The 22,748-nt window shown below is 51.1% G+C and overlaps 6 protein-coding genes across 6 annotated transcripts; 5 read left to right on the top strand and 1 right to left on the bottom strand.

Annotated features, from left to right (window-relative positions):
- Positions 1–530: 530 nt before the first annotated feature.
- AUEXF2481DRAFT_78728 (uncharacterized protein) lies at positions 531–3,309 on the bottom strand (the record flags this gene model as incomplete). The annotated part of the gene is made up of 3 exons (XM_013490062.1): positions 2,656–3,309; positions 886–2,606; positions 531–817 (listed from the first exon to the last, which is right to left on the bottom strand). Exons 1-3 carry the CDS (start codon positions 3,162–3,164, stop codon positions 531–533), a joined length of 2,517 nt encoding a protein of 838 aa, XP_013345516.1. The 5' UTR covers positions 3,165–3,309.
- Positions 3,310–4,115: 806 nt separating this feature from the next.
- AUEXF2481DRAFT_64037 (uncharacterized protein) lies at positions 4,116–4,769 on the top strand (the record flags this gene model as incomplete). Its single annotated transcript, XM_013490030.1, has 4 exons — positions 4,116–4,166; positions 4,226–4,505; positions 4,564–4,621; positions 4,676–4,769. The coding sequence occupies 4 exons, from the start codon at positions 4,116–4,118 to the stop codon at positions 4,767–4,769; spliced, it is 483 nt and encodes a 160-aa protein (XP_013345484.1).
- A 1,379-nt stretch (positions 4,770–6,148) lies between these two features.
- On the top strand, positions 6,149–7,317 carry AUEXF2481DRAFT_38544 (uncharacterized protein). Its single transcript, XM_013489990.1, has one exon. It carries the CDS (start codon positions 6,261–6,263, stop codon positions 6,870–6,872), a length of 612 nt encoding a protein of 203 aa, XP_013345444.1. The 5' UTR covers positions 6,149–6,260; the 3' UTR covers positions 6,873–7,317.
- Positions 7,318–7,963: 646 nt separating this feature from the next.
- AUEXF2481DRAFT_38545 (uncharacterized protein) lies at positions 7,964–9,323 on the top strand. The gene has a single exon (XM_013489991.1). It carries the CDS (start codon positions 8,051–8,053, stop codon positions 8,867–8,869), a length of 819 nt encoding a protein of 272 aa, XP_013345445.1. The 5' UTR covers positions 7,964–8,050; the 3' UTR covers positions 8,870–9,323.
- Positions 9,324–17,029: 7,706 nt separating this feature from the next.
- AUEXF2481DRAFT_46581 (uncharacterized protein) lies at positions 17,030–18,997 on the top strand (the record flags this gene model as incomplete). The annotated part of the gene is made up of 2 exons (XM_013490008.1): positions 17,030–17,773; positions 18,920–18,997. 2 exons carry the CDS (start codon positions 17,030–17,032, stop codon positions 18,995–18,997), a joined length of 822 nt encoding a protein of 273 aa, XP_013345462.1.
- A 392-nt stretch (positions 18,998–19,389) lies between these two features.
- AUEXF2481DRAFT_705628 (uncharacterized protein) lies at positions 19,390–21,200 on the top strand (the record flags this gene model as incomplete). The annotated part of the gene is made up of 4 exons (XM_013490179.1): positions 19,390–19,592; positions 19,661–19,730; positions 19,855–20,278; positions 20,331–21,200. 4 exons carry the CDS (start codon positions 19,390–19,392, stop codon positions 20,843–20,845), a joined length of 1,212 nt encoding a protein of 403 aa, XP_013345633.1. The 3' UTR covers positions 20,846–21,200.
- Positions 21,201–22,748: the final 1,548 nt, after the last annotated feature.

Genomic DNA, 22,748 nt, shown 5'->3' on the forward strand with positions numbered 1-22,748 from the left:
AAATAGGTCCTCCTCTTGTCTTGATTGCGTCGAGAAAAAAAAAACAGTACGCGCATAAAACTTCTTGATGAGAAAAAAAGCCTTTGTGATTGGCAAAGGTCGAACCACGCGCCTCCCAAACAGTAAAAAGAAAAGAAAAACTCCAAAAACCAGGGCAGGTCGGTTACCAGAAAAAAAGAGGCGCAGAAATCAAAGTGACCGACCCCGTCATTATGCCCCCCATAGCACATACCTAATCATCCCCCCCAAAACCGTGTCCATATCCATGGATCAAAGATGCACGTATACTGATTTCGTCTCGGTTGATGCATTTGTCGGACGTATGCAACTTCTTCAGTCGTGTGTGAAACGTGTGTACGCGTCGAGATAGTAAGAAACAAGTCGTGATAATTCATGCAATGTCAGAGTCCGCTTCGTGCCGAGGAGAGCTTAATTCTTGCAACATCTTTTTGTTGACCTCGAAAGGTGGTTGAGCCACATCCTCACCCATGTCGTTAACAAGATTCGTCGTTGGCCAGGTTCGGGTGGCATCAGAGAACATTGACTGACATGTCCCCGCTCATGAGACCGTACTTGGACATGGCCAGGTCATCATCCGTGATGCCTAATCCAATGCCGCTGTCATCCAGATCGGCTCCATCCAGACTTTGGTTCTGCATGTGCTGAGAGGGTAAGGACTGGCGTGGATGCGGCATTGCGAACTGCTGGTGTGGTTGGGATGGAAGCTGTTGCGATTGCGACAGCTGCATCGGCTGGCCACCCATGTCGAAGGAAGCATTGTAGGTGTGCATAGATTGTGTGGAATGAGCACGCGTCACTTTTAGGCTTGAAGTCAGTCAGAGCTCTATGGAAGAGAGGTTTGAGAATAAAAGGTTAAGAACTTACTTTGAGCACTGGCTGGCCGAGAATGCGGCTGTATCTTGAAGTCAACCTCCATGCTGCTCATTCTGCTGTCACTGCCACTTCGCATACTCGCACTGGAGTCGAGCGGCTTGACGTCAGGAGACACGTGCGCAGCAGAAGCAGCAGGTGCTGCATGAACGGGGTTGTGTTCGAGGAAGCCGCCCATGGCGGCCAACCACAAAGCCATCTCATCGACAAAGATCTTCATGACCCACCAGGTTTGATAACTTGCTCCTCCCATGATGGTGATGTCTCTTAAGGCTGCAGTTCCCACAGCACTAATGCAGTGCAGCAAGAGTCTCGTGTTGGCCTGAGGGAAGCGCGAAGGGAGAGAGGTAAGGAAGACAGACCATCTGTCAAGGACGTTCTCAGTCGAGACTTGTCCTGACTGATCAGTAGTCTGCGGTGGCGGTTGCTGGAAGGTCGGGAAGTTGGCCTGCGCATAACCGTAGGCTTGGTTGTCATGAGCGAATAGCGGATTGTCGGGGAACGGAGGAGAGCTAAGGGGTTCCAGGAGACCTCTGATGTCGCACGTCATGATCTTGTAGACCTCTTCGTAGCCACAAGCAGGAAGCTCGGCTTCCATGACACGCTTTGGGTTGACCATGGTCACCCACTCGCGCCACATCTGCTCACGGTTTTGGTCGACGGTGAGAAGGTTCGCGGCAGCATGAGCGGCGGCGTTGACACGAATCAGGCGATGCAGAAGGCTGGCAAAGGTTGCGGCGGGTTTGAGCTTGGCTTGCAGAACATGGGTAGGGTGTGAAGCAAACGTCTTTGAGATATGGGCGTGCAGGTTGGTGGAGATGTTGTTGAGGATGTTGATGACGACTGGTGGTGCAGCTTGCAGGGTGAGGCGAGAGACGAAACGGACCATCTTCTGGTACATCAGCGTATCACAAGCCTGAATCCAGGGCGCGAGAGCAGGATTGGCCAGCAACTTCTGCACTGGCACGGTCAATGTGCCGTGGAAGGATGTGAAGAGACGGAAGAACTGCTTCTCTTTGCAGAAGCGGATGCAGTCGATCAACGACGTGCAGTGCGTTCTATAGAGAGCTGTGAGAGCTTCGGCTGTGTCGGGGTCTGTCTTGACAGGGCAGAAGGGCAGGATGTTGGGCAGTACTATTGTGTCATTCTCTTGGAAAGGCGCTTCTTCTTTCGCAGGGAAGCGCAAGTTCTGGTCATACATGATGGAACAGTCGTTGTCGGCCACCATGCCACGCGTATCAGGATAAGCAAACAAGCGTGCTGTCGAAGGAGGGCCACGAGGCTCGATCTGCGGTGAAGGTTGTGACTCGGCTGAGCCATCGCTGCTATTTGTGCCGTCAAGGCCGTGGGTTGGGAAGGCGGCGGCATCAGCAGGCAGGCGTGGTACCTGGCTGAAGTCGAGGTGAGGATTTGTCGAGGCACTACGGCGCATGTCTGCGGCATCGGGATGTAATGAATTCGAGTTTGAGCGTTGGAGAGTGAGCTGCGAGTCCGAGTTGTCGTCGACAAGACACAAGTCGACATAGTGGTACTTGGACTCGCCACGGACACCAAGTCGTCTAGTTTGGATACCCGGGAAGATGACTCGTACCAGTTTGCCAAAGGATGCTGGGTTAAGAGGCACCACGCGTTCTGTACCGCAACGTGTAGCGTAATGTGAGTAGACACGGTTGCGCGGCACTGACGTTTTGGCCGCTTTGCAAACTTTGCGCAGCCTGTTGTCGCGTCAGTAAACAAGTCGTACATGGACAGAAGTGCACTCACCAGAGCATGGCGAAAAGCTGTTTTGTCTTTTCTGCCTGAGGTGTGCGCTCCTTTGCGATGACCTCTTGCGCGACCTCGGGCAGTGAACGCGCTTCATTCTTGCACAGCAACTCGCGCAACTCCTTGTCGTTGGTAGCAGTGGCCGATGATCCTTTACGGCGACGGTCCTCTGGTTCATGACCACTGAGTTGAGGAAATGCGGCAAGGCCCATAGGGACGGCATACTCGGCAGGTTGGAACATGTACGAGCCATCTTGAGTCGCGAACTGCTGAGCTTGCGCGGTGAACTGGTCCATGGGAATGTGTTGTTGTTGGAAGGTGCGCTGCATCATCTGAGCGTCCATGTGCGGCGCCGAGCCTTGAGCATAGTGTAGTAGCATTGACTCGGGGTTGTGGTGATTCATGTATTGTTGTTGGTGCAGCATGTCGGGAGCGGGAGAGTGGGCGCTCTGCGTCGAGGCGCGCGACAGCGGACGGTGTATAGAGTGGGTAGAGCGTGTTCGCTGCATGGTGGCTATGTCGATTGGTCTGTCGTGCTCATAATCCAGCAAAGTGGCTTTTGTTGATGTATTGATGTTGTTGATTTATTTGTTTGTAATTCCGGGATGACACCGACAAGGCCACACGTGTGCTCCTCCAAACAAACCTCGATGTGCGATTATCCTACAAGTGCCTTGGAGAGCGCGTAGAATTCGGTCCTTGTTGCAGGTCCGAGTAGTCGAGGATTCAAGTCGAGTCGTGAGGAAGTAGTGGCAACCGGATGTTGTTTGGAATTCAAGCGTTCTTGTTTACCTACACCTGCAGAAGGAGCAACCGGAGAGCCAGCCAATGAACGCCTCGGCCAATCACAGCCCGCAAAGTACGTCACCGTCTGGATGCCACTCTAGATGCCTCCCATAGACAACGATGTGTGTTTTAGCTTGTTTGCTTAGAAGCCGATGGATGATGAGGGTCAATTTCTCAGAAATTGGCTGTTGCTGTATGCAGTAATCCTCCTCCAACGTTCCTTCTTAAACCGTTTTTCGCTTGGGTTGGCGGGTGGCCGGCTGAAGGTAAAGGCACATTTCCCGACCTCTCTGTTCGTATGCTGGAGTCTGTCACGCCCGCACCTGTAAAGGCGGTATTCCTCTCTCTTATAAATCTTGTAAGAGTGTAGTATGGCTTCATCTTCTGCCCACTCTAGATAAACCACGCAGCTATACAGCTCACGTACTTCTCAACGCACACGCGACTAAAGAGCATAGTGACAAACTTTCTACATGGGGAAGCAGCGGAAACAAAAGCCAAAGTTTTGCCGACTGGGAAGGAGCGGGTGTGGGTGACGTACGAGTATTTTCGGAGCTTTCGTCTCTCCTGGCCTCGAACCTTTCTCTCCCCTAAACCATCATCCAACTCTGCCTTCGACCACCAATTTCATTTACTTGCCGTTTGCATAGCCTTATTTCAAACCGTCATACAATATGTCTTTCCAGGAACGCGCCCAGCAGCACATCTCGCAGCTCGACAAGGAGGTAGGTGTTTCTAGAGCTCCACGTGCCCATTAGTTACGCGCTGACACTCTTATCTACAGCTGTCCAAGTACCCTGCCCTCAACAACTTTGAGCAGCAGAGCTCCGTCCCCAAGGTCTACGTTATTCTCGGTCTTGGTGCCCTCTACTTCTTCCTCATCTTCTTCAACATCGCTGGCGAGTTCCTCGTCAACTTTGCCGGCTTCATCATCCCCGGTTACTACTCGCTCGAGGCTCTCTTCAGCTCCACCAAGGCCGATGACACCCACTGGTTGACCTACTGGGTCACTTACGCCTTCTTGACTGTTCTCGAGAGCGCCGTCAACGCCGTCTACTGGTTCCGTGCGTTTTCCCGCCCGCTCCCCTGCAGCTCGTTCCCGTTTCGCTAACATGCTTCTAGCCTTCTACTACACCTTCAAGTTCATCCTCGTCCTCTGGATGTCCCTTCCCCAGACTGGGTAAGTCATCGACCATCTTTCCACTACTCATTAGCCTTATCTGACATGAAACAGTGGTGCCAAGATCGTCTTCAACTCCCTCCTCAGCCCCCTCTTCGGTCGCTTCTTCCAGAGCCCCGCTGGTGTTGAGACTAGCAAGACCCAGTAAATTCGTCGTTGCAACAATGGCATACTGGACCAAGGATACTTGTGTGAAGCCTGTCCTTAATTGACTGGCTTCCTGTCTTTTGTCAGAGCAGCTTTGTCTTACGGGAAACACGACTCACGCCAGATAATCTACTGGCAGTGTGGAAATTCATAATCAAGAATCGCAGTGTTGTTGGAAAGTTGAGCCTATTTAGACTGTTGGAGGTTATATGATGAGAAGATAGGTACGCTGATGGTACAACAATGAAAGAGTTTGTGTACACCTCTTCTACTTTGCCAGAGTCCATCTGTGAATTGCATTGTGCAAGACTGACCGCCAGCTGTGGTGATCTACATGCTGACCGTGTAGTCATCTTCAGGGGTATCTTCACACGTATGGCTGTCGGGTGTCCTATGCTCTGGCGGCAGACTCGAACGCTTTGTCCTGAGTGTCGTTTGTTGCTACAGTCAGCTTTTGGTATTTTGACGACTTCTCATCAAACCATCGTGAAGCCAAGACCGTTGAATTCTCACACCCAACTTCCGGAATGTGCAATCAAATCTAATATCACGTTTAGCGAAACACGAGGACCTCATTTCGAATCACCTTGAGACATTCGCCGTTGATGGCAATGTGTCGCCAGGTCTAGCAATAACCAGACTCTAGCATTGCTTCTACACTCAACTCGTAAACAGGCTATCGGTGTAGTCATGTGCATGTCAAGCTCAACCTACATGATTTGTTTGGTTGCCGGACACCACTCTTGAGTATGCGTTCTGTGTAAATCGGACAGGACGATCATTCGGACCATCAAGTTCTAGTCATGAAAGAGATTTACTGAGCGACATGGCCTCGAGACTGGTCGATGTATCAAGGTCGACACAGCATAGTCGCCTATGGCTGATGTATCCCTGGTCGATGTACTCCAGATATCATGGTTGTCACGTCATAGTTGACCATGGTCGATGTATCGTTGTTGCTATGTCAAGGGTGACTACACAAATCGCAACAGTCGACCTGACCCTCGTCGTAGGACTGTGGTAAGCAAACCCACTATTCGAGATGAGTACACGACGCCGGACCTTGGTTGTCTTAGTTCGACGAACACAGAGCACATGATATGTGCTAGACGTGAAACCAGTCGTGCTTCTGCGACTATGGTATATTGTCAACATCCTCTTAATTTCCTGCACAATGTCGAGCTCTACGTGTGCCCATTCAACGGGAAAACAGCATGATATTCACCTCACATCCAGACCGTCATTCGTACACGACTATAGGAAATTCCGAGCATTGTCTTAAGTGCGTTGTCGGATCTCACACCAAACACAGGACCCGCCCATAATGCACTGCAACTATCGCACGTGATCTACACTCAACATACATTGCGCCTTGAGTATCTAGGCAATAACCATGAGACGATACAACACTCGAAGTACTGCCTGTCAACCTCAACTGGTACTTGGCACTTCATCTTCGATACCACACAACACTCGCTGATAAGGCTAGGCTATGGCGCCCTCGCCAGTCCAGTCCTCTACGCAGTCAAGACCAAGATACACACGATCCAAGTCGGGAGCGCAGGTAGCGCTGATCAGAGCTAAGAGGAATAAACAACAACCCATTCCGACCTACGACCCTTCCAAACATGGCTTCCTGGATCTGCCCGGTGAAGCGCGCAATCTGATCTACGATCTTGTGGTCCAAGATATGCCATGCGCCGGTACCCTCAACCTTTACACCTTCCGCATACCTACCCCATCGATGGCTCTTGCGTGTAAAGAGATCTTCGGCGAAGTCATGGGTTACGTGGTCCAAAACTTGAGTTTCGCTGGACAGGTGATAAACCTGGCGGTGGGTTTGACTTTTCCGTCACCCAGACTCCTTTGCTCTCTGTCAGCACTCGTCTCTATCTGGATGCTTGTGCCGCTGCTGGCATGCACTTCAGCCTCAGACATCTCAATTTCTGCGCCCCTTGCTCTCATGGTACAAGTCCTTTCTCGAAGCGCTGTCACTGGGATCTCGAGATCACGGACGACAAAGCTACTGTCACAGCCTCAAGAACAGATGCAGAGACAGACGCTTGTGTGCGGATCTGGCAGACAAACATGGAAAAGGGCGTGATGGGAATCATGCAGCAGCACAGGACCAAGTCTCTCGGTGTCGCTGAACGAGACGCTTTTCGGCAGCTTCTTTCTCGGTTCAGTCTACACGGTCACTTTAGAGGCAGATCTACTCGCCCTGAGGCTTTGGATTCTGAGGATGCTGAGATGATCAGGTTGAAGGGGGGGTATCTTGGTTGTCATCTTGAGACTCATCCATGGGAGTTTTATCAGATAAGCTCAGACTAAATAGATTGAGGACAAAGCATGCAGGATAGTGTCAAAGAGGACTGGTTAGCAAGAGAAGGAAGAGGTGACGAGGCCCTTGCGCAAACATGCCAATACCGAAGCAGTCACTTATGTTGGCATGGACTATTCGTACGAGATACGATATAAATGCACCGAGCTCGAGTGTTTCAGATAGTGGTACCATGGACAGGGTGGTCCCCGTAACAAGTGATGCACGGATACATATCGCGATAATTCGCTCACTGCCACCTCTGGTGGTTTCAAACTCCCTCACATAGATCTTTATGTACTCAGGTGCTCCCCTTGGGTATATTGTATTGATCAGATGGATTTTGGTGCTGCCATGGACAAATATATCATTTCCAATGCTCGAATTTCGAAGCCCACTCGAGACACTATGTATGGGACACTAAGCTCAAAGTTACGTAGATTTTTGGGGTAAGTAGTCTATGGTAGGCCCAGAAGATTGATATATATGATTACGATCATAGGGGTTTCTAATATGTCCAATCTTAGGGTCCGCGCAAATCTGGTTGCTTGGTTCCACAATGTGTAGACAGACAGGGTGTCACCGAGCAGCAAAGTCACTTTGCAGAAAACATGTATTGACTATGAGGAACATTGGGTTGACCGACACTAGTCTTGACACCTCACCCCGTAGCAAAGGCGTAAGATCTCTTCGGATGACAGTAAAGAGCCATCTTCCAAACAACAGCTCATAGTCCGAATAGCGAGTTCCCAGTGTGGCCATGAGAGAACAAAGCGTGAGACCGCAAAACCGAATAGGGACTACGGTGACTCAACCAACAACAACGATGATGTAGTACAAAGACTCATTCATTCTCATCGAGTACATAAGCCCTCGATTCTGCACCTCGACCATCGTCATAAGAGAAAGAGTAAAAGTCCTCGACATTTCGAAAAGAGAGCCACTTCCCAAAAATATCGAAAATGACATCACCGCCGATCTCTCGCGACACGATTTCTGAGTGGAAATCGCAACCCACCGATTCACGACAAGAAGCCGTCGCAACAGCCACGCCAACCCCATCGGTACGAGCAGACTCGCCAATCTCAGTCGCAAGCGCATCTTCAAAGCCATCGACACCGAAAAAGAAGAAAAATCGCCGGGCAAAACAACAACAAAGCCCTCCTTCTCGCGTCGACACTCCACTGTCCACGGCAGTAAACGACGACAACGACATGACTTCCCTCCCACTGCTCATCTGCAGTCTTGGTAACCCGGGCGCGGCATACGCAAACACCCTTCACAGTGCAGGTCACAATGTCGTAGCCGCCCTTGCGACACTCCTCCAAGCAGGCCAGTTCACAAAAGATCGCTCCTATGGCAATGGCTCCCTCACACGCTCCTATGACCCAGAAGTCCCATGGACGTTATGGCAATCCCCCGGCTTCATGAACGAGAGCGGAAAAGGCGTTAGTGCTGCTTATCGCACATGGGCACGCGAGAACAATATGCAAGGACGCCTTGTGGTTGTGCATGACGAGTTGGAAAAGCCATTGGGCAGTGTGACGATACGGGATAAAGAGGGCTTGTCAGCGAGGGGACACAATGGGTTGAAAAGCTGTTTGTCGAGTCTGGCGGGTGTCAAGTTTGTGAGGGTGGGTGTGGGCATTGGGAGACCGGTTAGCAGGGCGCCGGATGATGTTGCGAGATATGTCTTGAAGAAGATGACGCCGCTTGAGAAGCAGAAGATTGAAGGCTCGGCGGAGGATGTTTTGAACAAGTTGTTGGCTATCAAGGGTTGAAGAGATGTTGATTGCTGGATCAAACACATCGAGAAGGACTGTAGGTCTGTACAGACATGGCATTATTGAGCCTGCTGCAACACGCCAGACGACACGACCTTATACGGGTGCTCGTTGGTACTCCTACCCACACGCCTCGCAAGACACCTACCAGCTCTGCTTTGACAACATGCAAGTCTGCACATCCTTGCGGCTGTGACACGTCGCTTTGGAGAAACGTCTCAATGTGGGCCACGAAGTACAGGCCCAGGTTCGTTGCATCCTTCGTTCACCTTCAACCGACATCTGTGGTATAGAGGCCAGCTCCTGGGATCAAGGAGGCCATACATCCAGCAAGTGGCGACAGTAGTCCATCTTGTACCCAGCATGTTGGTTTTAGTTCTCGACAGGTCCAAAGCCAAAAACCTTCCTGACTCTATTTCTTACAAAACTTGCTTCAGAAAGTAGACGCGCGCTTATGTATAAGAGTCAGCCTTGACATATCCTTAAAAACATAAATCGATTTCGTTTCTTACCCTTTCGTCCCAGCGACATGGGCTTGGAAAGATTATTCAGGCCAGAGTTTCGGTACGTGGTTGCCGTAAAGGCCATACTTTCGGTGTTATAGGACCGAGAAGGTATATCCTTTCGCACTTCGCCCCGAACCGGTGGTGGGTGCTTGGGTATAAGGTAAAGGATGAAAACACTATATAAAGATGAGATCTAAGGTCCTTAAGTTTCACCGTCGCGCTCGCTGCAAGGGGCAGTGAAGTTTGTCTGGTTTATCTTGAGTTTGTGAACATGGAGAAAGTTTGAGGATGTGTTTGTGCCTGAGGCATGCTCTGCGGAGTATCGGGGGACCCTGTCCAAACCATTTTTTTGGCACTCTGCCGCTCCTCGAGCCTTCTGTCCATCTTGGCTGTCTTCTCTACAGCCGCAGATGATCATTGTAAGCCAGAAATACACGGGATCAAACCCTTTAGCTTGATGGAAATATTGAAACGAGCAGAGTCCACATTCTCCGTGGAGGATTGTGAAGACGAGTTTTCGGCCGTAGCAGTTGCACAGCCCTGAGCTGCTGTTCGAGACTGGCAACCGTCGCGCGCAAAAAAAAGGGTCGCTTACACAAGCCATTCGGAAGAGGTTTGATCCGCCTCCAGCGTTGTGCAGCAAGACCCTGATAGAGAAAATACAACGAGCCGTCAAGGAGCACGAGACATGAGGTGTAGACCAAGCCTTTGTCTGGCAAGAACAAGTCTCGATGCCCTGCCCCCAGACATTGCGAAATGAACGTGTGGAGAGAGACGTAGGGAACCATGAAACACGAATGAGCCAGCACAGCCCAGAGACTCGGAGCCTCAAGATTGACTCGCGACTACACTCTGCAGGCCGACTGGTCCCTTGCGTTCAATCTATCAAGCTCTCATCAGAAGGAGTCAACTGCCATAGGGAAAAGGAGCCGTAAACCTCGACCAGGGTGTTGAACATTAAGCTTTGCTCGCCCGTCGCCGCCGATACATTGCGCCGTCGGCGAGACTGACAAGTTACTTCTTGATCCCCATGGGCGCTTGGGCAGTGCATGTGCGAAACTGCAGCTTAACCCACGAGTCAGTTGTAGACTTCAGCTGCTGATCAGGCATACCAATATTTCGACACTTCCTGATACGACCTCCGACGAGGGTGGTTGGATGAGCTGACCAAGTTCTGATCCGCGACGATGATAAGGATCGGCACCTTGCGGAGTCGGAGAGTCTTTTCATCCCAACATCCTGGCTGCTACAGCATTGCTCGCGCTAAAAGCAAAGCGTGCGTTGCTGTGTATGCATACTCAAGGTCCAATATTGAGCCATTGAGCCATAATATCCACTAGACTGCTAGAGCCCTCCACGGCGACAGTGAGATCGAACAAGCGACGTGGTGTTACTGATCTGTCCGCTCGACTCCCGTACACGTCATCATGGTGTAGTCCCCTTTCCTTCCGCAGAGACCCAAGTCACAGAACAGATGCAAGGATTGCGTGTGATGACGGTCGCAAGAACCACTGCACCCTTCGTGATCGTAGGGACCTGGAAGGTCCAACCTAATAGCGACATGAACCCCGTCTCTGACCGCTTCGAGGTCCTTCAAGCGAAGCAGTAATTGCTCTGAAAGAGACCGTTTTGCAATCAAAAAGTTCGCGTCGCAGCCTCGTAGGCAACTGACGGTCACTCGCGGCTCTTGCATGTACATGCATATGATTGATGCTCGAGCAAGCGAGATCAATGTCTGTACATCAGTCTGCAATGTGTGTCCTCATCGCTATCCATAGCATACCTTCGTCCTCGGAGGACTGCACTGTAACTGCCTTTTCGGAGGCGTCAATGCATCGGCGTGACTTGCATCGTAAGTGAACTGATCGTTGAGCTCGTGTCCTTCTCATTTGCCAGTGCCACCGAAAGCCCTCTACGGCGCCAATAATTGCTTGCTCGCGCCACCACAAACCAATTTGGGCAGCATCGTGGCCGTTGACGGCAGGACCGTAAATCAACTCTGCGCGCGCCCGAGCTGACCGGCCAGCTGATGCAGCAGCTTCTAGGGGACCGACGATACTGGCAGCTTGAGACGATACGAGGAACCAAAGGAAGGGGCCACGACGCACTGCACTAATTGCAAAAGAGCCTCACCAAGCTGCAACCTCACCCCCTCCCGCCTCGTAACATTGCGCAACCAGATGAGCGAACGGTACCAGGTCTAAGCGCGCTGGCGACATGCCAGGGAGAGTTTCCTTTTCCCCAGCACTTTTTTTCCTCTTTGTGGATGAATCAGGGCTCGTCGGATGCAGGATATTCAGCAAGTACGTGCGTACTCACAGGTCCACGAAACAGATATCCTGTGATTGGCAGAACATCAAGCCCCAATGATCATGATTCCATCATGTAGAAGTGATCTGCTTGTAAAGTCATACGGTGAGCCTTCTACCAGTGGCGCAGCGCATTAGGCGTAAAGTTTCTCAGAGTGTTGAAACCCAAACTGAGCACAAGCTGCCGGGGTTGAGTAGGCATCAGCACAAGCCTCGTGATCTGGGAACATCAAAAGCAACCCTGAGCAAAGACGAGTGTTTGCAACAACCCAAATTGCGACCAGGGAATTTGGCAACTGTCAGAGACAACTCACAAGATCTTTGAGTTTGTCCTGGATGGTGAATGCGAGAAAACCGAGAGCTAATTCATGGCAAGACGGTCGTTGCACGTGATATCGAAGTCAAAAGGACAAGTTACTCTGAGTAGCCTTTGGACGCAACAGAAACGGATTGCACCAAATGCCAGGATATGGAAGCGATCAGTCGGAGACTTGGCCGACCGTGTGTCTGAGGCCGGCGATCACATGGATATTGCTGGCGCGTGACCGAGTCAAGCAAAGACTGAAGACGACTCACATCTGTACGAGGCTGTGAAGAGACGATAGTGGTAGACCGGATGGCTCGTGTGTTGTCACAGCCAGTGGTGGTGACTAGATGACATGTTGCGGACAATTCATACCACAGCCGGGCGGTACCGCGATACTCAACGGCGCTCGAACCGGAAGACTTGTGCGGAGGCGGTGCCATCGCAAGGAAAGACAACGAGAAGTCAGGCGGCGGCTATCGAAGGCCTTGGGGCAAGATGATCCTGTGCATCCCCGCGGCCTGCTTTGATGACTTTTAGGGGTCGCAGATGGACCTGGTTTGGCGGGCCTCGTAATGGGGCTGGCCAGCGCTGCTTGAGTTTCACCGACGCTGAGCTTCTTCGCGCTGAGATTGCGCCAGTCGACGTCTGAACGCTGTTAGCAAAAGTCACTCTTGAGTGGTAGTCTTGTACTTGATATGGTGAGGAGAAACATATGTGCCACTAGCCAGCGCAACGGGTTCCCGGAGAGGCGCTGCGATTTCTGGAAGATAAGCGGCGAAGAGTAAGATCAATCTGAAGCACTGCGGACGTTGTGCGGAAATGCCAAAAGCGGTATAGAGGAAGAAGTGTTGTGAGACAGGACGAGTAGGCATGCCGGACCGAGCAAACTCTCCATCCTTAGACCGGCAACCCGCGGTGTGCGCAACTTAACAAGGTTGACGGCGGCCGTTCGCTGCGCCGGAGTCGGCGCGGATTTTCACCTTCGGCATCCTGACCCTAAAGGCCACGCGCCATCTGCACGCCAGATTTGGTTCAAGGGACGGTGCGCTTTGCAAGGAAGTAACAACGTTTGGGCCACGAACTTGCATTGTACAGAAGAGGGAGGTCGCCAAAATGTGATTAGTGATTCGTTGATCAAAACATGAACTAGAGGGACCGTGTTCCTCCGGCCGAGATCTGTGTGTACTCCGTGAACCCGTGGAAGATCGAATAAATGTCTCAATCCATTCAATCTGGGCTTCTCTATTACTATCCGAGAATCAAGTTCAACACAAGATACGTACGTACATAGCCATGTACACACATGTTCCCGAGTAGTATTTGCGTTTCGGCTGCGATCATGCTTAATGTTCCCATCGCATGATCAGTGAGTTCCCCCCGGTTTAACGAAGAATACCTCATGACGCACCACCGTGCGTTGCAAACTCGCTTTTGTGCGAGCAGGATTTTGCAACGGCCTATCCGTCTTCTAGCTTGCTTGCCAGGCGTTCGAGAGACTCATGCGCGGCGCCGTTAGCGCTTTGAATCGGCGGACAGTATCTTGCCTGTAGCAGAGCTGCACGAGCACCTAGTGTATACAGCGTGTAGGTAGACACTTTGGTGGTCGGCACTCTCCGAGAAGAGTGATTAGCTGCTCTGCCCATCTCTCGAACTCTAATGGCACATGCGGTAAGGCTGCCACTCCAGATCTCTCCTGTCGATCATTGGTCTTAGTCCACGTGGTCGACACAAATACCACAGGACTCAGGCAACCCCGGAATGGTTCGAGGGGTGACATTCTTCGTGTTGAATCGTCGTTCACAAATCGGAATGCGAATGAAGTCATAACAAGCAGATATCGCGCCGCCATCGGGCAAAGTGTTCTAGCAGAATTGATGACCTGCGAGCTGCTCGATGCGTACGACCACACTCGTCATATTGACTTTCGACTATCATCAAATGGGCGTCTTCTAGAAAGACTGTATCCATTGTGCTGGTACGAACTTATGTCCTGAGCTTTTAACTTCACTCACACCTTGGCTTTCACGCCATCTGCTATCGTGCAATCCAGCGCGCAACGGAATGATTGTCGCATCATTGCGCAAATAGCTCTGCCTAAACAGGCCACGATTCTGTATCACGTTGACGTAGAGCAAGCAGATCCGTCTCACGAAATTGCGAGTCCGTTTGCCTGTCCCTCTAGAAGTGGCGCTGCGACTTTGCGAAAGCTTTCCCCTTTTTGGACCTGCCGCCGATCGACCTTACATGACAAGGCTCGCGTGTTTGGAAGAGTTTTCCTGCAGGTTTACAAGCCTTCAATTTGCAATGGAAATTTAGGAATGCTCATGATCGGGACTTCAATGGCACAGATGTGCCTGCAGGACATCATCATGGCACGGTCGAGGTCGTAGTATTTGGCAGATCGATGGGATACTTTGAGACAATCGCTGCAATAATGACCTCTTCGCGGAGCATGCTCCGTTTGAATCCTACAAATCCTGCCATTCGTACTAGTTTCAAGCATGGGACATACCGAGCATACCCCTCACCCGAACCTGCAGAGAGCCAAATCACGGTGATGAGTTATCATAAATTTCGCGCTAGTATCGGCCTTGGAGTGATGATTAAATTCGCGATCGGGACGAGGGTGCGTAAAGGTCAAGTCCGCATGCCGAGGCACCATCTTGGGTTAGTAGAGAACGCTGGGGTCGGCTCGCATGGCACATGGCACACGGCCACTTCGCTCTAGTGTATCCTAGTGGCAGTTGCGTCGTCTAGGGCAGACTGTGACGCAACCAATCAGATCGCCCGTCTACTGTGCATTCAGTCGTGGCTAGACTGGCATTTACGTGTATCTCGCAAGTACCTCGAAAGGCACGCGTCGGGCGCGAGAGATGTAATATTGAATATGGACTTGTGGCTGTGTCGAGCATCCCACGCTTGAGCGTGCCGCGGAGGTCATCCGAGTCGCTCGTCCAGGTAGAGGATGTCGGGTCATTCAAGTCCGCCTAGCACGTGCCATTGGTACAGGCGGCGCCGCTTGATCGTCGTCCAATGAGCGGCTTGCCGTAGCAGAAATCCGAGCTAAGACCAGGACCGACCACCATTTACCCTCAGTCGCCGCTTCGCAGTTTCAGAACACGGATAAGTGGACGTGTCGTATTGCTTTTGGGAAGCGCTCGACCGGCTCGCCATCATACGAGTCAACATGTCAGCCATTGCGGTATGTAGTGCACTTGAGAGGGCATTTGGAGATGAGCGAGAGTATGCATGCTCTTAGAAGGGGTCCATTGTAGTTGGACCAGTATGCGCATCGCTCGTTTGCGAAAGGACAAGTGAATTGGGTGTTGGAGTCTTCCCTTCCAGCTATGGGCTGGACCTTGACCGGGCGGCTGGGTCCCCTGGGACTGTCTCTGCAGGTCATCATCATAGCAAAATTCGCTGCAGTGATCGGGTTCCCGCGCTACTGTATGCCCTTGCCCAGAAAGGATGGGCATCCGCTAGACTAGGGAGATGCTCCGTCCAGTCAGCAAACGAGCGGCTTCACACCCCTTCTGGGGTCGCCCTGACAGATTTTCTCTTTCTCATCAAGAACCGCCGATGCTAGCTCCGAACCACTCCCGCTTGACTGGCACAATTCTAATTCAATTAAAGACATCTGTGCCTGCTGTCAAGTCGACCGTTTTTCTGGTTTGTGTCTCTGACCTCTTCTCTCTCGATTTGCAAATAGTCCCGCCGAAGCCAAGCACACACGATCGTCACCGGCTCTCGCATCTTCCCTGAACCAGAGCGTCGCTGCGTCGCTACTTCCCCTCTTGCTAAAAGGCGGCCTTTCCGTGCAGCTATCCATTGTGATTTTCATCAAATCTGCAGCCGCTCAGCATATCGTTTCTTACTCTTGTCACATCCTTCCCCGCCGAGAGTCAATCTTCACCATCCAAAATCTTAACCCCTCAAAGTCGAAGTCTGTTCGTACGCACTCCCGCCGCACGCCATTGTCCGGTCCAAACTCAGATCGTTCTGTCGGTGCCCAATCATTGGTTCACCCATCAACTCTCGACTTCTGATCATTTGTTTCTATCCTGATCTATCCTCGGCCCGATCATACCTTGCCAGCGTGATCATCAATCCAGTACTGCCCAAGCTGTGCTTTCAAAGTCAATCTTAACAAATTGCCCTGCTTGCTCGTCCACACCCATACAGGTAGGGTCCAATCTGTAATTCCAAAACAGGTTCCTGAACACTCAATTGACTTGACACACAGCTCTGTGCGCTCGCATCATCAGCGCTACCCGATCCCGCGGACACAGACATAGCTCATAACCAAGAACCACTGGATTGACGAACCAACCCCTCCCGACATCGTCGAGGCTTGAGCTGTTATTTGGTCGACCTTTGGCATCCGAGATCTTGACCCCGAACCACAAAGATCGAAGCCTTGCTAAGAAAACGGTGAGTCAAATTTATGTCTCAACCCCCAGCATACCCACTCGATAACTGACGCGAATCCAGAATATTGGAAGGTCACAGTCGGTTGCAATTGCATTAGTTACTCGACTCGAAAAACAGTGGTTAACTTTACTTGCCGGTAAGTGTAAAGTCTATTCCAACGCGTTGCCCTTCTACGAGCCTAGCGCATTTTCCCCAATGCAATCCGTGCTCCCAGCCTGTCTCTTTCCAATATGCTATCACCGTTCCCTTCCCCTCATTCATCATAGATTGGCTCGCACCACCACCGCTCTATTCCCCTGTCCCTACTCTTCTCTCTCAAACTATATCATCTGCCTGTGGACCTTGGTCGAAACATTGTTGATCCGTTGAATCATTCCTCTTACCCCGCCTGTTTCTCTTGAGCAAATTATTTCTCATCCGTGTATCGAGTCGCTTTTGCCTACCTCACACTCGCTGACACCAACAAGACCAGAAAGTAAACAAGGTCTTTGAATCCAATTCTGGATTTGATTTTACTCTCATTCTTGCCTGCTGCAACCTTGTCAGCAACTGTTGACCTCTATATCAACCTCAGCCTTCAAGCTTACTGCCTCCGTCGACTACAATGAGTGGCAGTGGCTCTGGTTCTGGCCCACTCCAGCCTACATGGCATGGTTTCATCCAGAACAGCATGGACGGGCTTGTCCTCTTTGAAGCCTGCCTCAGCGGCAAGCTGCACCATGTTCCCCGTCGCCCTCACGATCGTGAGCGAGCAAGTCTGATCAAAAGTGGCAGTGTCTTCATTTACGAGGAAAACGCGTCTGGTATCAAGCGTTGGACAGATGGTGTCGCTTGGAGTCCCAGTCGCATCCTTGGAAACTTCTTGATCTATCGCGAACTAGAGAAGCCTTTTCCTCCCGGCGAGAAGAAGCGAGCAATGAAGCGCAAGCGATCTTCGCAAGAGCCTGAAGGTCGCCGTGACTCTGAGGAAAACGAAGTTGCCGAATACAATAGGCTGCCTCCTACACCTCCATCTCCCGCAAACCAACCGGATTCGAAAGCCGCCGCTGCTGGCACGACTGACAGTGATAAAGAGGTGGAACGCCAGCTCATTGGCTCACTCGTTGATAGCTACGGTTTTAGACCCAATGGCCTCGTCAAGAAGACGATGAGCATCTCTTTGAACGGCGTCTCGCATCATCTGGTCTCCTACTACACCGTGGAGGACGTCAAGCAGCGAAAGCTCCAGCGACCTCTGGTTGACACGCGCCTCAACGGCATCGCAATTCGTCCCGAGCTTTACCTTAAGCAAAACTTCCGCGCACCAGTCGAGGAGTCGGATCAATTTGCCGTTGATCACAGCGGACACGCGTACCCTCACATGGGTGGTTACCCAAACATGGTGGCACCTTCCGGATACATGATGCGTCAGAGCTATGCTGCGCCTCCTGGTTATCCAATGTATGGTTCTGCACCAGTGTCCACTGGAGCAGGCGTGTACGGTAGCTTGCCAGCCACGGCGCAACCTTCTCCTTCTTGGTCTCAGTCATACAGTGCAGCACCTTCACAGCAAAGCTATGGTAGCTACTATAGCCGTCCAGATGCCCCAACTCCTCAAACATCGACCAATTCATACCCTCCAATGCCGCCGATGCAATCGCAATACCAGTCACCAATGAGAACCCCTGCTCAGAGTTATGGCCCCCCAAGCAGTATGACCACTTCGTCCACTCCAGTGGCAACGCAATCGCAATACCAACCGACGCAAACGGCTACAGCATCTCAGTACCAGCCTTCCAGCTATGGTGTCCAGACGAGCTCTCACCAAAGTGCTTCACCTCAACAGCAAAGCCTGAGATCGCCGCCAATCGGCCCACCACCACAATCGATGAATGCTTACCCCCCACGCTCCAATCTTCCCAGTATGTCTAGCAGCATGTCGAGCTACAGACAGTACTCCAGTCAGAGCACTGGCTCGCAAGGGGAGATGCCCAGTATCGGAATGGCTTCTGGATATGGCAGCAGTCACGCTCAGCCCAGCAGCGGAAGCTACGGTGCACCAAGCTATGGGCCACCTGGAGGTCTCAGTGCACCCCAAAGTTACCGACACGCTAGCGACGCCCCCCCTCCTGTCCAGAGCGCACAATATTACAGTGATGGAAAGCCTGCCGTGAGCAGCTATACTTAGTCGTCTATTGTCTTCTCTGCAACCTGGCCACGTTTAATGACATCCCTTTCTTCGACGATCTTGCGTTGTAGCGCGTTCATGGTTCTTCTTTTCTTTTTTTCTCTTCATCACGGCACTTTACGAGAGTTGAAAAACAAGAACCAACAGGTGGTTGCTACTGATAGTGTTGGGCATTTTTCGTAGTGTATTCATTCAGTAGCATTACATTGTATCACTAAAAATGGCAAACATTCGACAGACAAAATCTTGTGTATTATAGCCCGATAGCATTCATAAGTGGTTAATCTAGATGATACACTTGTGGCTTCGTCCTGCGTAACATTGAAGTGTGTTCCTGGCTCTTTTAGAAGACATAAAGGACACCGAAGACAATATCTGCCCGTTTCCTACAGTAAAATACCTTGACAGGGTTTCCGTCTGAGGGCCTCTGGAATGCCGCAATATTGGTCAACACAAATCAGTGCATGCACAGTTCCGGTTCGTTGTAGTGTTTGCAACTTCTATTTGGATTTTTTTCCTTGTGTCGGCATTTATTGCTCGTCCGGTCCATGATCTTCCTTGCATGACAGGCTGTCTCGAACGCTTTGGACCTTTGGATCTGCAGCGTCTTCAAAATGACGATCATCGCGGAGCGTTGGCGTTCTCATGTGATTAGGTATCTCTTTTCCGTCGTACCTTGGGTGAACGGACCTTTTTCGCAAGCGCGCCGAACGAACGACATGTCGCAACCAACAGCTGCGGTAAATAAGACATTATTTGCGAGCCATGGACGGTGGTCGATGGCATACCTCAGCAAAATGGGCAGGCTGTCAGCTGCCAAATCCGCCGCCATGAGTGGTCGATCAGTCCCTCTACTGTGCCTTGGCCGCGCCTACGCCGCGGTCGCAACACCATCCGTATCAGCACCAGCAGCAAGCTCCGCTCGTTTCGCGTTCCGTCGGCCCATTCAGCAGTACCACTACACTCCGCGGTATAACCTTGCCCTGAGCTCCTCCTCCGGGTAATTTCTCAACCCATGACCAAGTCCAAAGCTATGCCTGTACTGTGATCTAATTAATGCGGCTGTAGCTCGTACACCCTGCCAAACTCAGACCGACGTCGCTACTCAACACCAACAGAAAGCGGCCACAAAGACCCCGTAAGTCTTGCCGTGATTCCTCCAACGTGTCTATCGTGAATTGTAGGGCCGTTGTGTGTCGATGGCACGTGTACTACTCCTTCGTGGTCCATCGCCTAAGACTTCGGGCCTTTGTATTCATTAGCATAGAAGTGTCGGAATCTCGAAGTGCACGTTGACTGACAAAACATCAAAGCGATCACGACCTTCATCACCGGGAACGGAAAAAACCATCTCTCAAAGCATCGATGCTGCAAACCTGAAAGCAAACAACATCGGCGACAAGGTCCGCTCATTGACACCCCGCGAGCAGATCTATAATATCCCCAACATCCTTACCGCAACTCGCTTGGTCGCTGCGCCTTTTGTCGGATACCTGGTATTGCATGAACAGCACAATTGGGCTCTTGCTCTGTTCGCCTATGCAGGCATTACCGACTTGGTAGATGGATGGATTGCCCGCAAGTACAAGCTGCAGACTGTTGTAGGCAGTGTCATCGACCCAATGGCTGACAAGTTCTTGATGACTGTCTTGACTGTTACTTTATCCATGAATGGCCTCTTGCCAGGTGAGCGGTCCCTAACGATATATGTAGAGTCTTGGCTGACCCTGTGTTATAGTCTCTTTGGCTACTCTCATCCTGGGACGTGATGTGTCTCTTGCAGTGGCTGCTCTGTATTGGAGATATGCATCTCTCCCTGCGCCCAAGACCTTCAAGCGCTACTGGGACTTCTCCCTGCCATCCGCAGAGGTTCACCCTACCACTATGAGCAAGTACAACACGCTTCTGCAGTTGCTTCTCATCGGTGCCACACTGGCCTACCCAGTCATCACCGCGGACAACCACCACCTAGGTGTCATGCATGACATTGGCCTGGAGAAGCTCGACCTCGCTCAGTTCATGACCTATTTCCAGATCCTGGTGGCCGGTACCACAGCATGGAGTGGACTCAGCTATGCTTTCCTCAAGGACGCAGTCAAGATCTTGGGTAAGGATGAGCAGCTGAAGCTCAAGCAGGGAAGAAGGGGCAGAGCAATTATTGGCGTGACATTCGGCAGCGTTGTGGTGGCTGCTGCGTACTTGGCTCTCACCAAGGACTTGCCAAAGAAGAAGGAAGAGGGAGTAGTTGCTTGAACAGATGGCTGCCTGAGAAGTCATGCACGAATGAAAAGTCATCCACATGGACCTTTTCCGTCAGGCAAGCATCAAGCTTTGAATACCAATCACCATTTGCCCAATTCAGACTCCAAAGCCTACATGACAACACATCAGTACAACGCGCGTCGTCTGAACGAACGTGCCTTGCTACCAAATTCGTGTATCGAATCCGTGGCTATGCGAGCCAAACATGGTTGTTTGGTTTCCCGCGCTAACTTGCTCGCTCCTTCCCGCCATAAATCCTCAACTTGACGTTCCAATTCTTTACCTTTTGCAAGCTTCATTGCTTCTTCTCCCACCCTTTTTCTCATCGCACCATCGCCGGTCAACGAGGACTTATCGCTGCTCGTCCGCTCCGACACTCCTCGTGCTTTACACAACAGCCCATCGCATCCACATCCGCTCCAAATAGCGTCAGTGCTCATCGCATCTTCCGTATCATCACCTCTACATATCTTGCCATCTCGGCCGATCTTCAACACCCAGCAAGATCAAAGCATGTATCAGCAACGGCCATTCCACGTGCCACCTAGTTCACGACTATGAGACTCGAGATTATCACGTTTAGGCTTCCCTCTGATTTGATTGACGAATGCTGCCATGCCTCCCTTCTGTTCGTGTTTGCTCCTTTACGGTGTCTACTCGTGGAGGTGTAGAAGCGGGGTGTCTGGATATTGATCGTTTTGCTTCTGTGCTGGGTGTTTGGTCGCTCTTCGTCCATATTCGAGTGACTTGATGGTTGCCCGGGTGTTCTTTGCTGACACGTCTACATGAGCAATAAGGTATCGTGAGACCCCCAGATAGATACACAGCCACTTTGCCATACAGCTGGATTCGCCTGATTGCTTTTTAGAGGCTCAAGCATACTGGCGGCTTTGACGTGTTTCAGCACAGCCATGCATATGTGTTTGTCACCATGTCAGGGACACCCCTCACAGCGATGGCGCGTGCAACATAGTTGACCTCCGTCGATATAACCATCACGACCATACTAGTACGTTCTGCGAGCACGAACAGTCTCTACATCCACCACCACACGTCCTCATGCCGCGGAGACACAAGACGTCGCCTACAGAATGCATGCAAGATTTTCTCCATCGACATCATGCACGATATATTGTATATGCAGCAGAATTCAGGCCTCCCTCCGCTGCAGTGTATACGTAATCAAAATGCATGAATGAACTACATACGAAACCCTATGCTCGATCGCCCACCTCAAGACTCGTCCGTCGCCATCATAGTGCAATATACACAATGCCACAACAAACAGCGGTGAGAGAGAGGAGCCCGCATATGCATATCCCCAAAAATCAATATGGAAAAGTTCCTAAAATATCCATGCTACGAAAAAGACCATGTAGGAAAAAGAAAGATGTGCTGTCGGAGGTGTCTTCTATATAAAGGTAATGCCCGCTTTATTGTTACGCGCCGTGGAATACATGCAGTTTTGACGCACCGATTAACAGATCATGTGTTTGGGGTGAGACAATTGTCAGTGCGTAAGAGGGGAGAGAAAATATTCTGCCTGGACAGATATATTGCAATTGCAAATATCTGATCGTCAAAGATTGTGAAGAATGGGTGATTGTGGAGATTTTTTTTTAGCTAGGTTATGCCCATCGATTGAGTCATCTAGAATGACTGGTTGATGTTTTGCGTGGTTGAGTGTTTTATTGATTTTTTTTGTTTCCGGCGAGTTTGCTAGAGTGTTATGGTGGGTTTATTGTGCCGCCATCTGTCTTATACTACAGAACATGGTGATTTTGAACACGGTTTCATTGAGAGACTGTCACGTAGCTCGGAACATGGCTGTATAAGAGTAAAATTCTCTTCTTGGATATACATGGAAGGCTAGAAGGGGGGGGGGGGGGGGGGG

Source organism: Aureobasidium subglaciale, assembly GCF_000721755.1.
Source record: "Aureobasidium subglaciale EXF-2481 unplaced genomic scaffold scaffold_6, whole genome shotgun sequence".
In the NCBI taxonomy this organism is placed as follows: Eukaryota; Fungi; Ascomycota; class Dothideomycetes; order Dothideales; family Saccotheciaceae; genus Aureobasidium; species Aureobasidium subglaciale.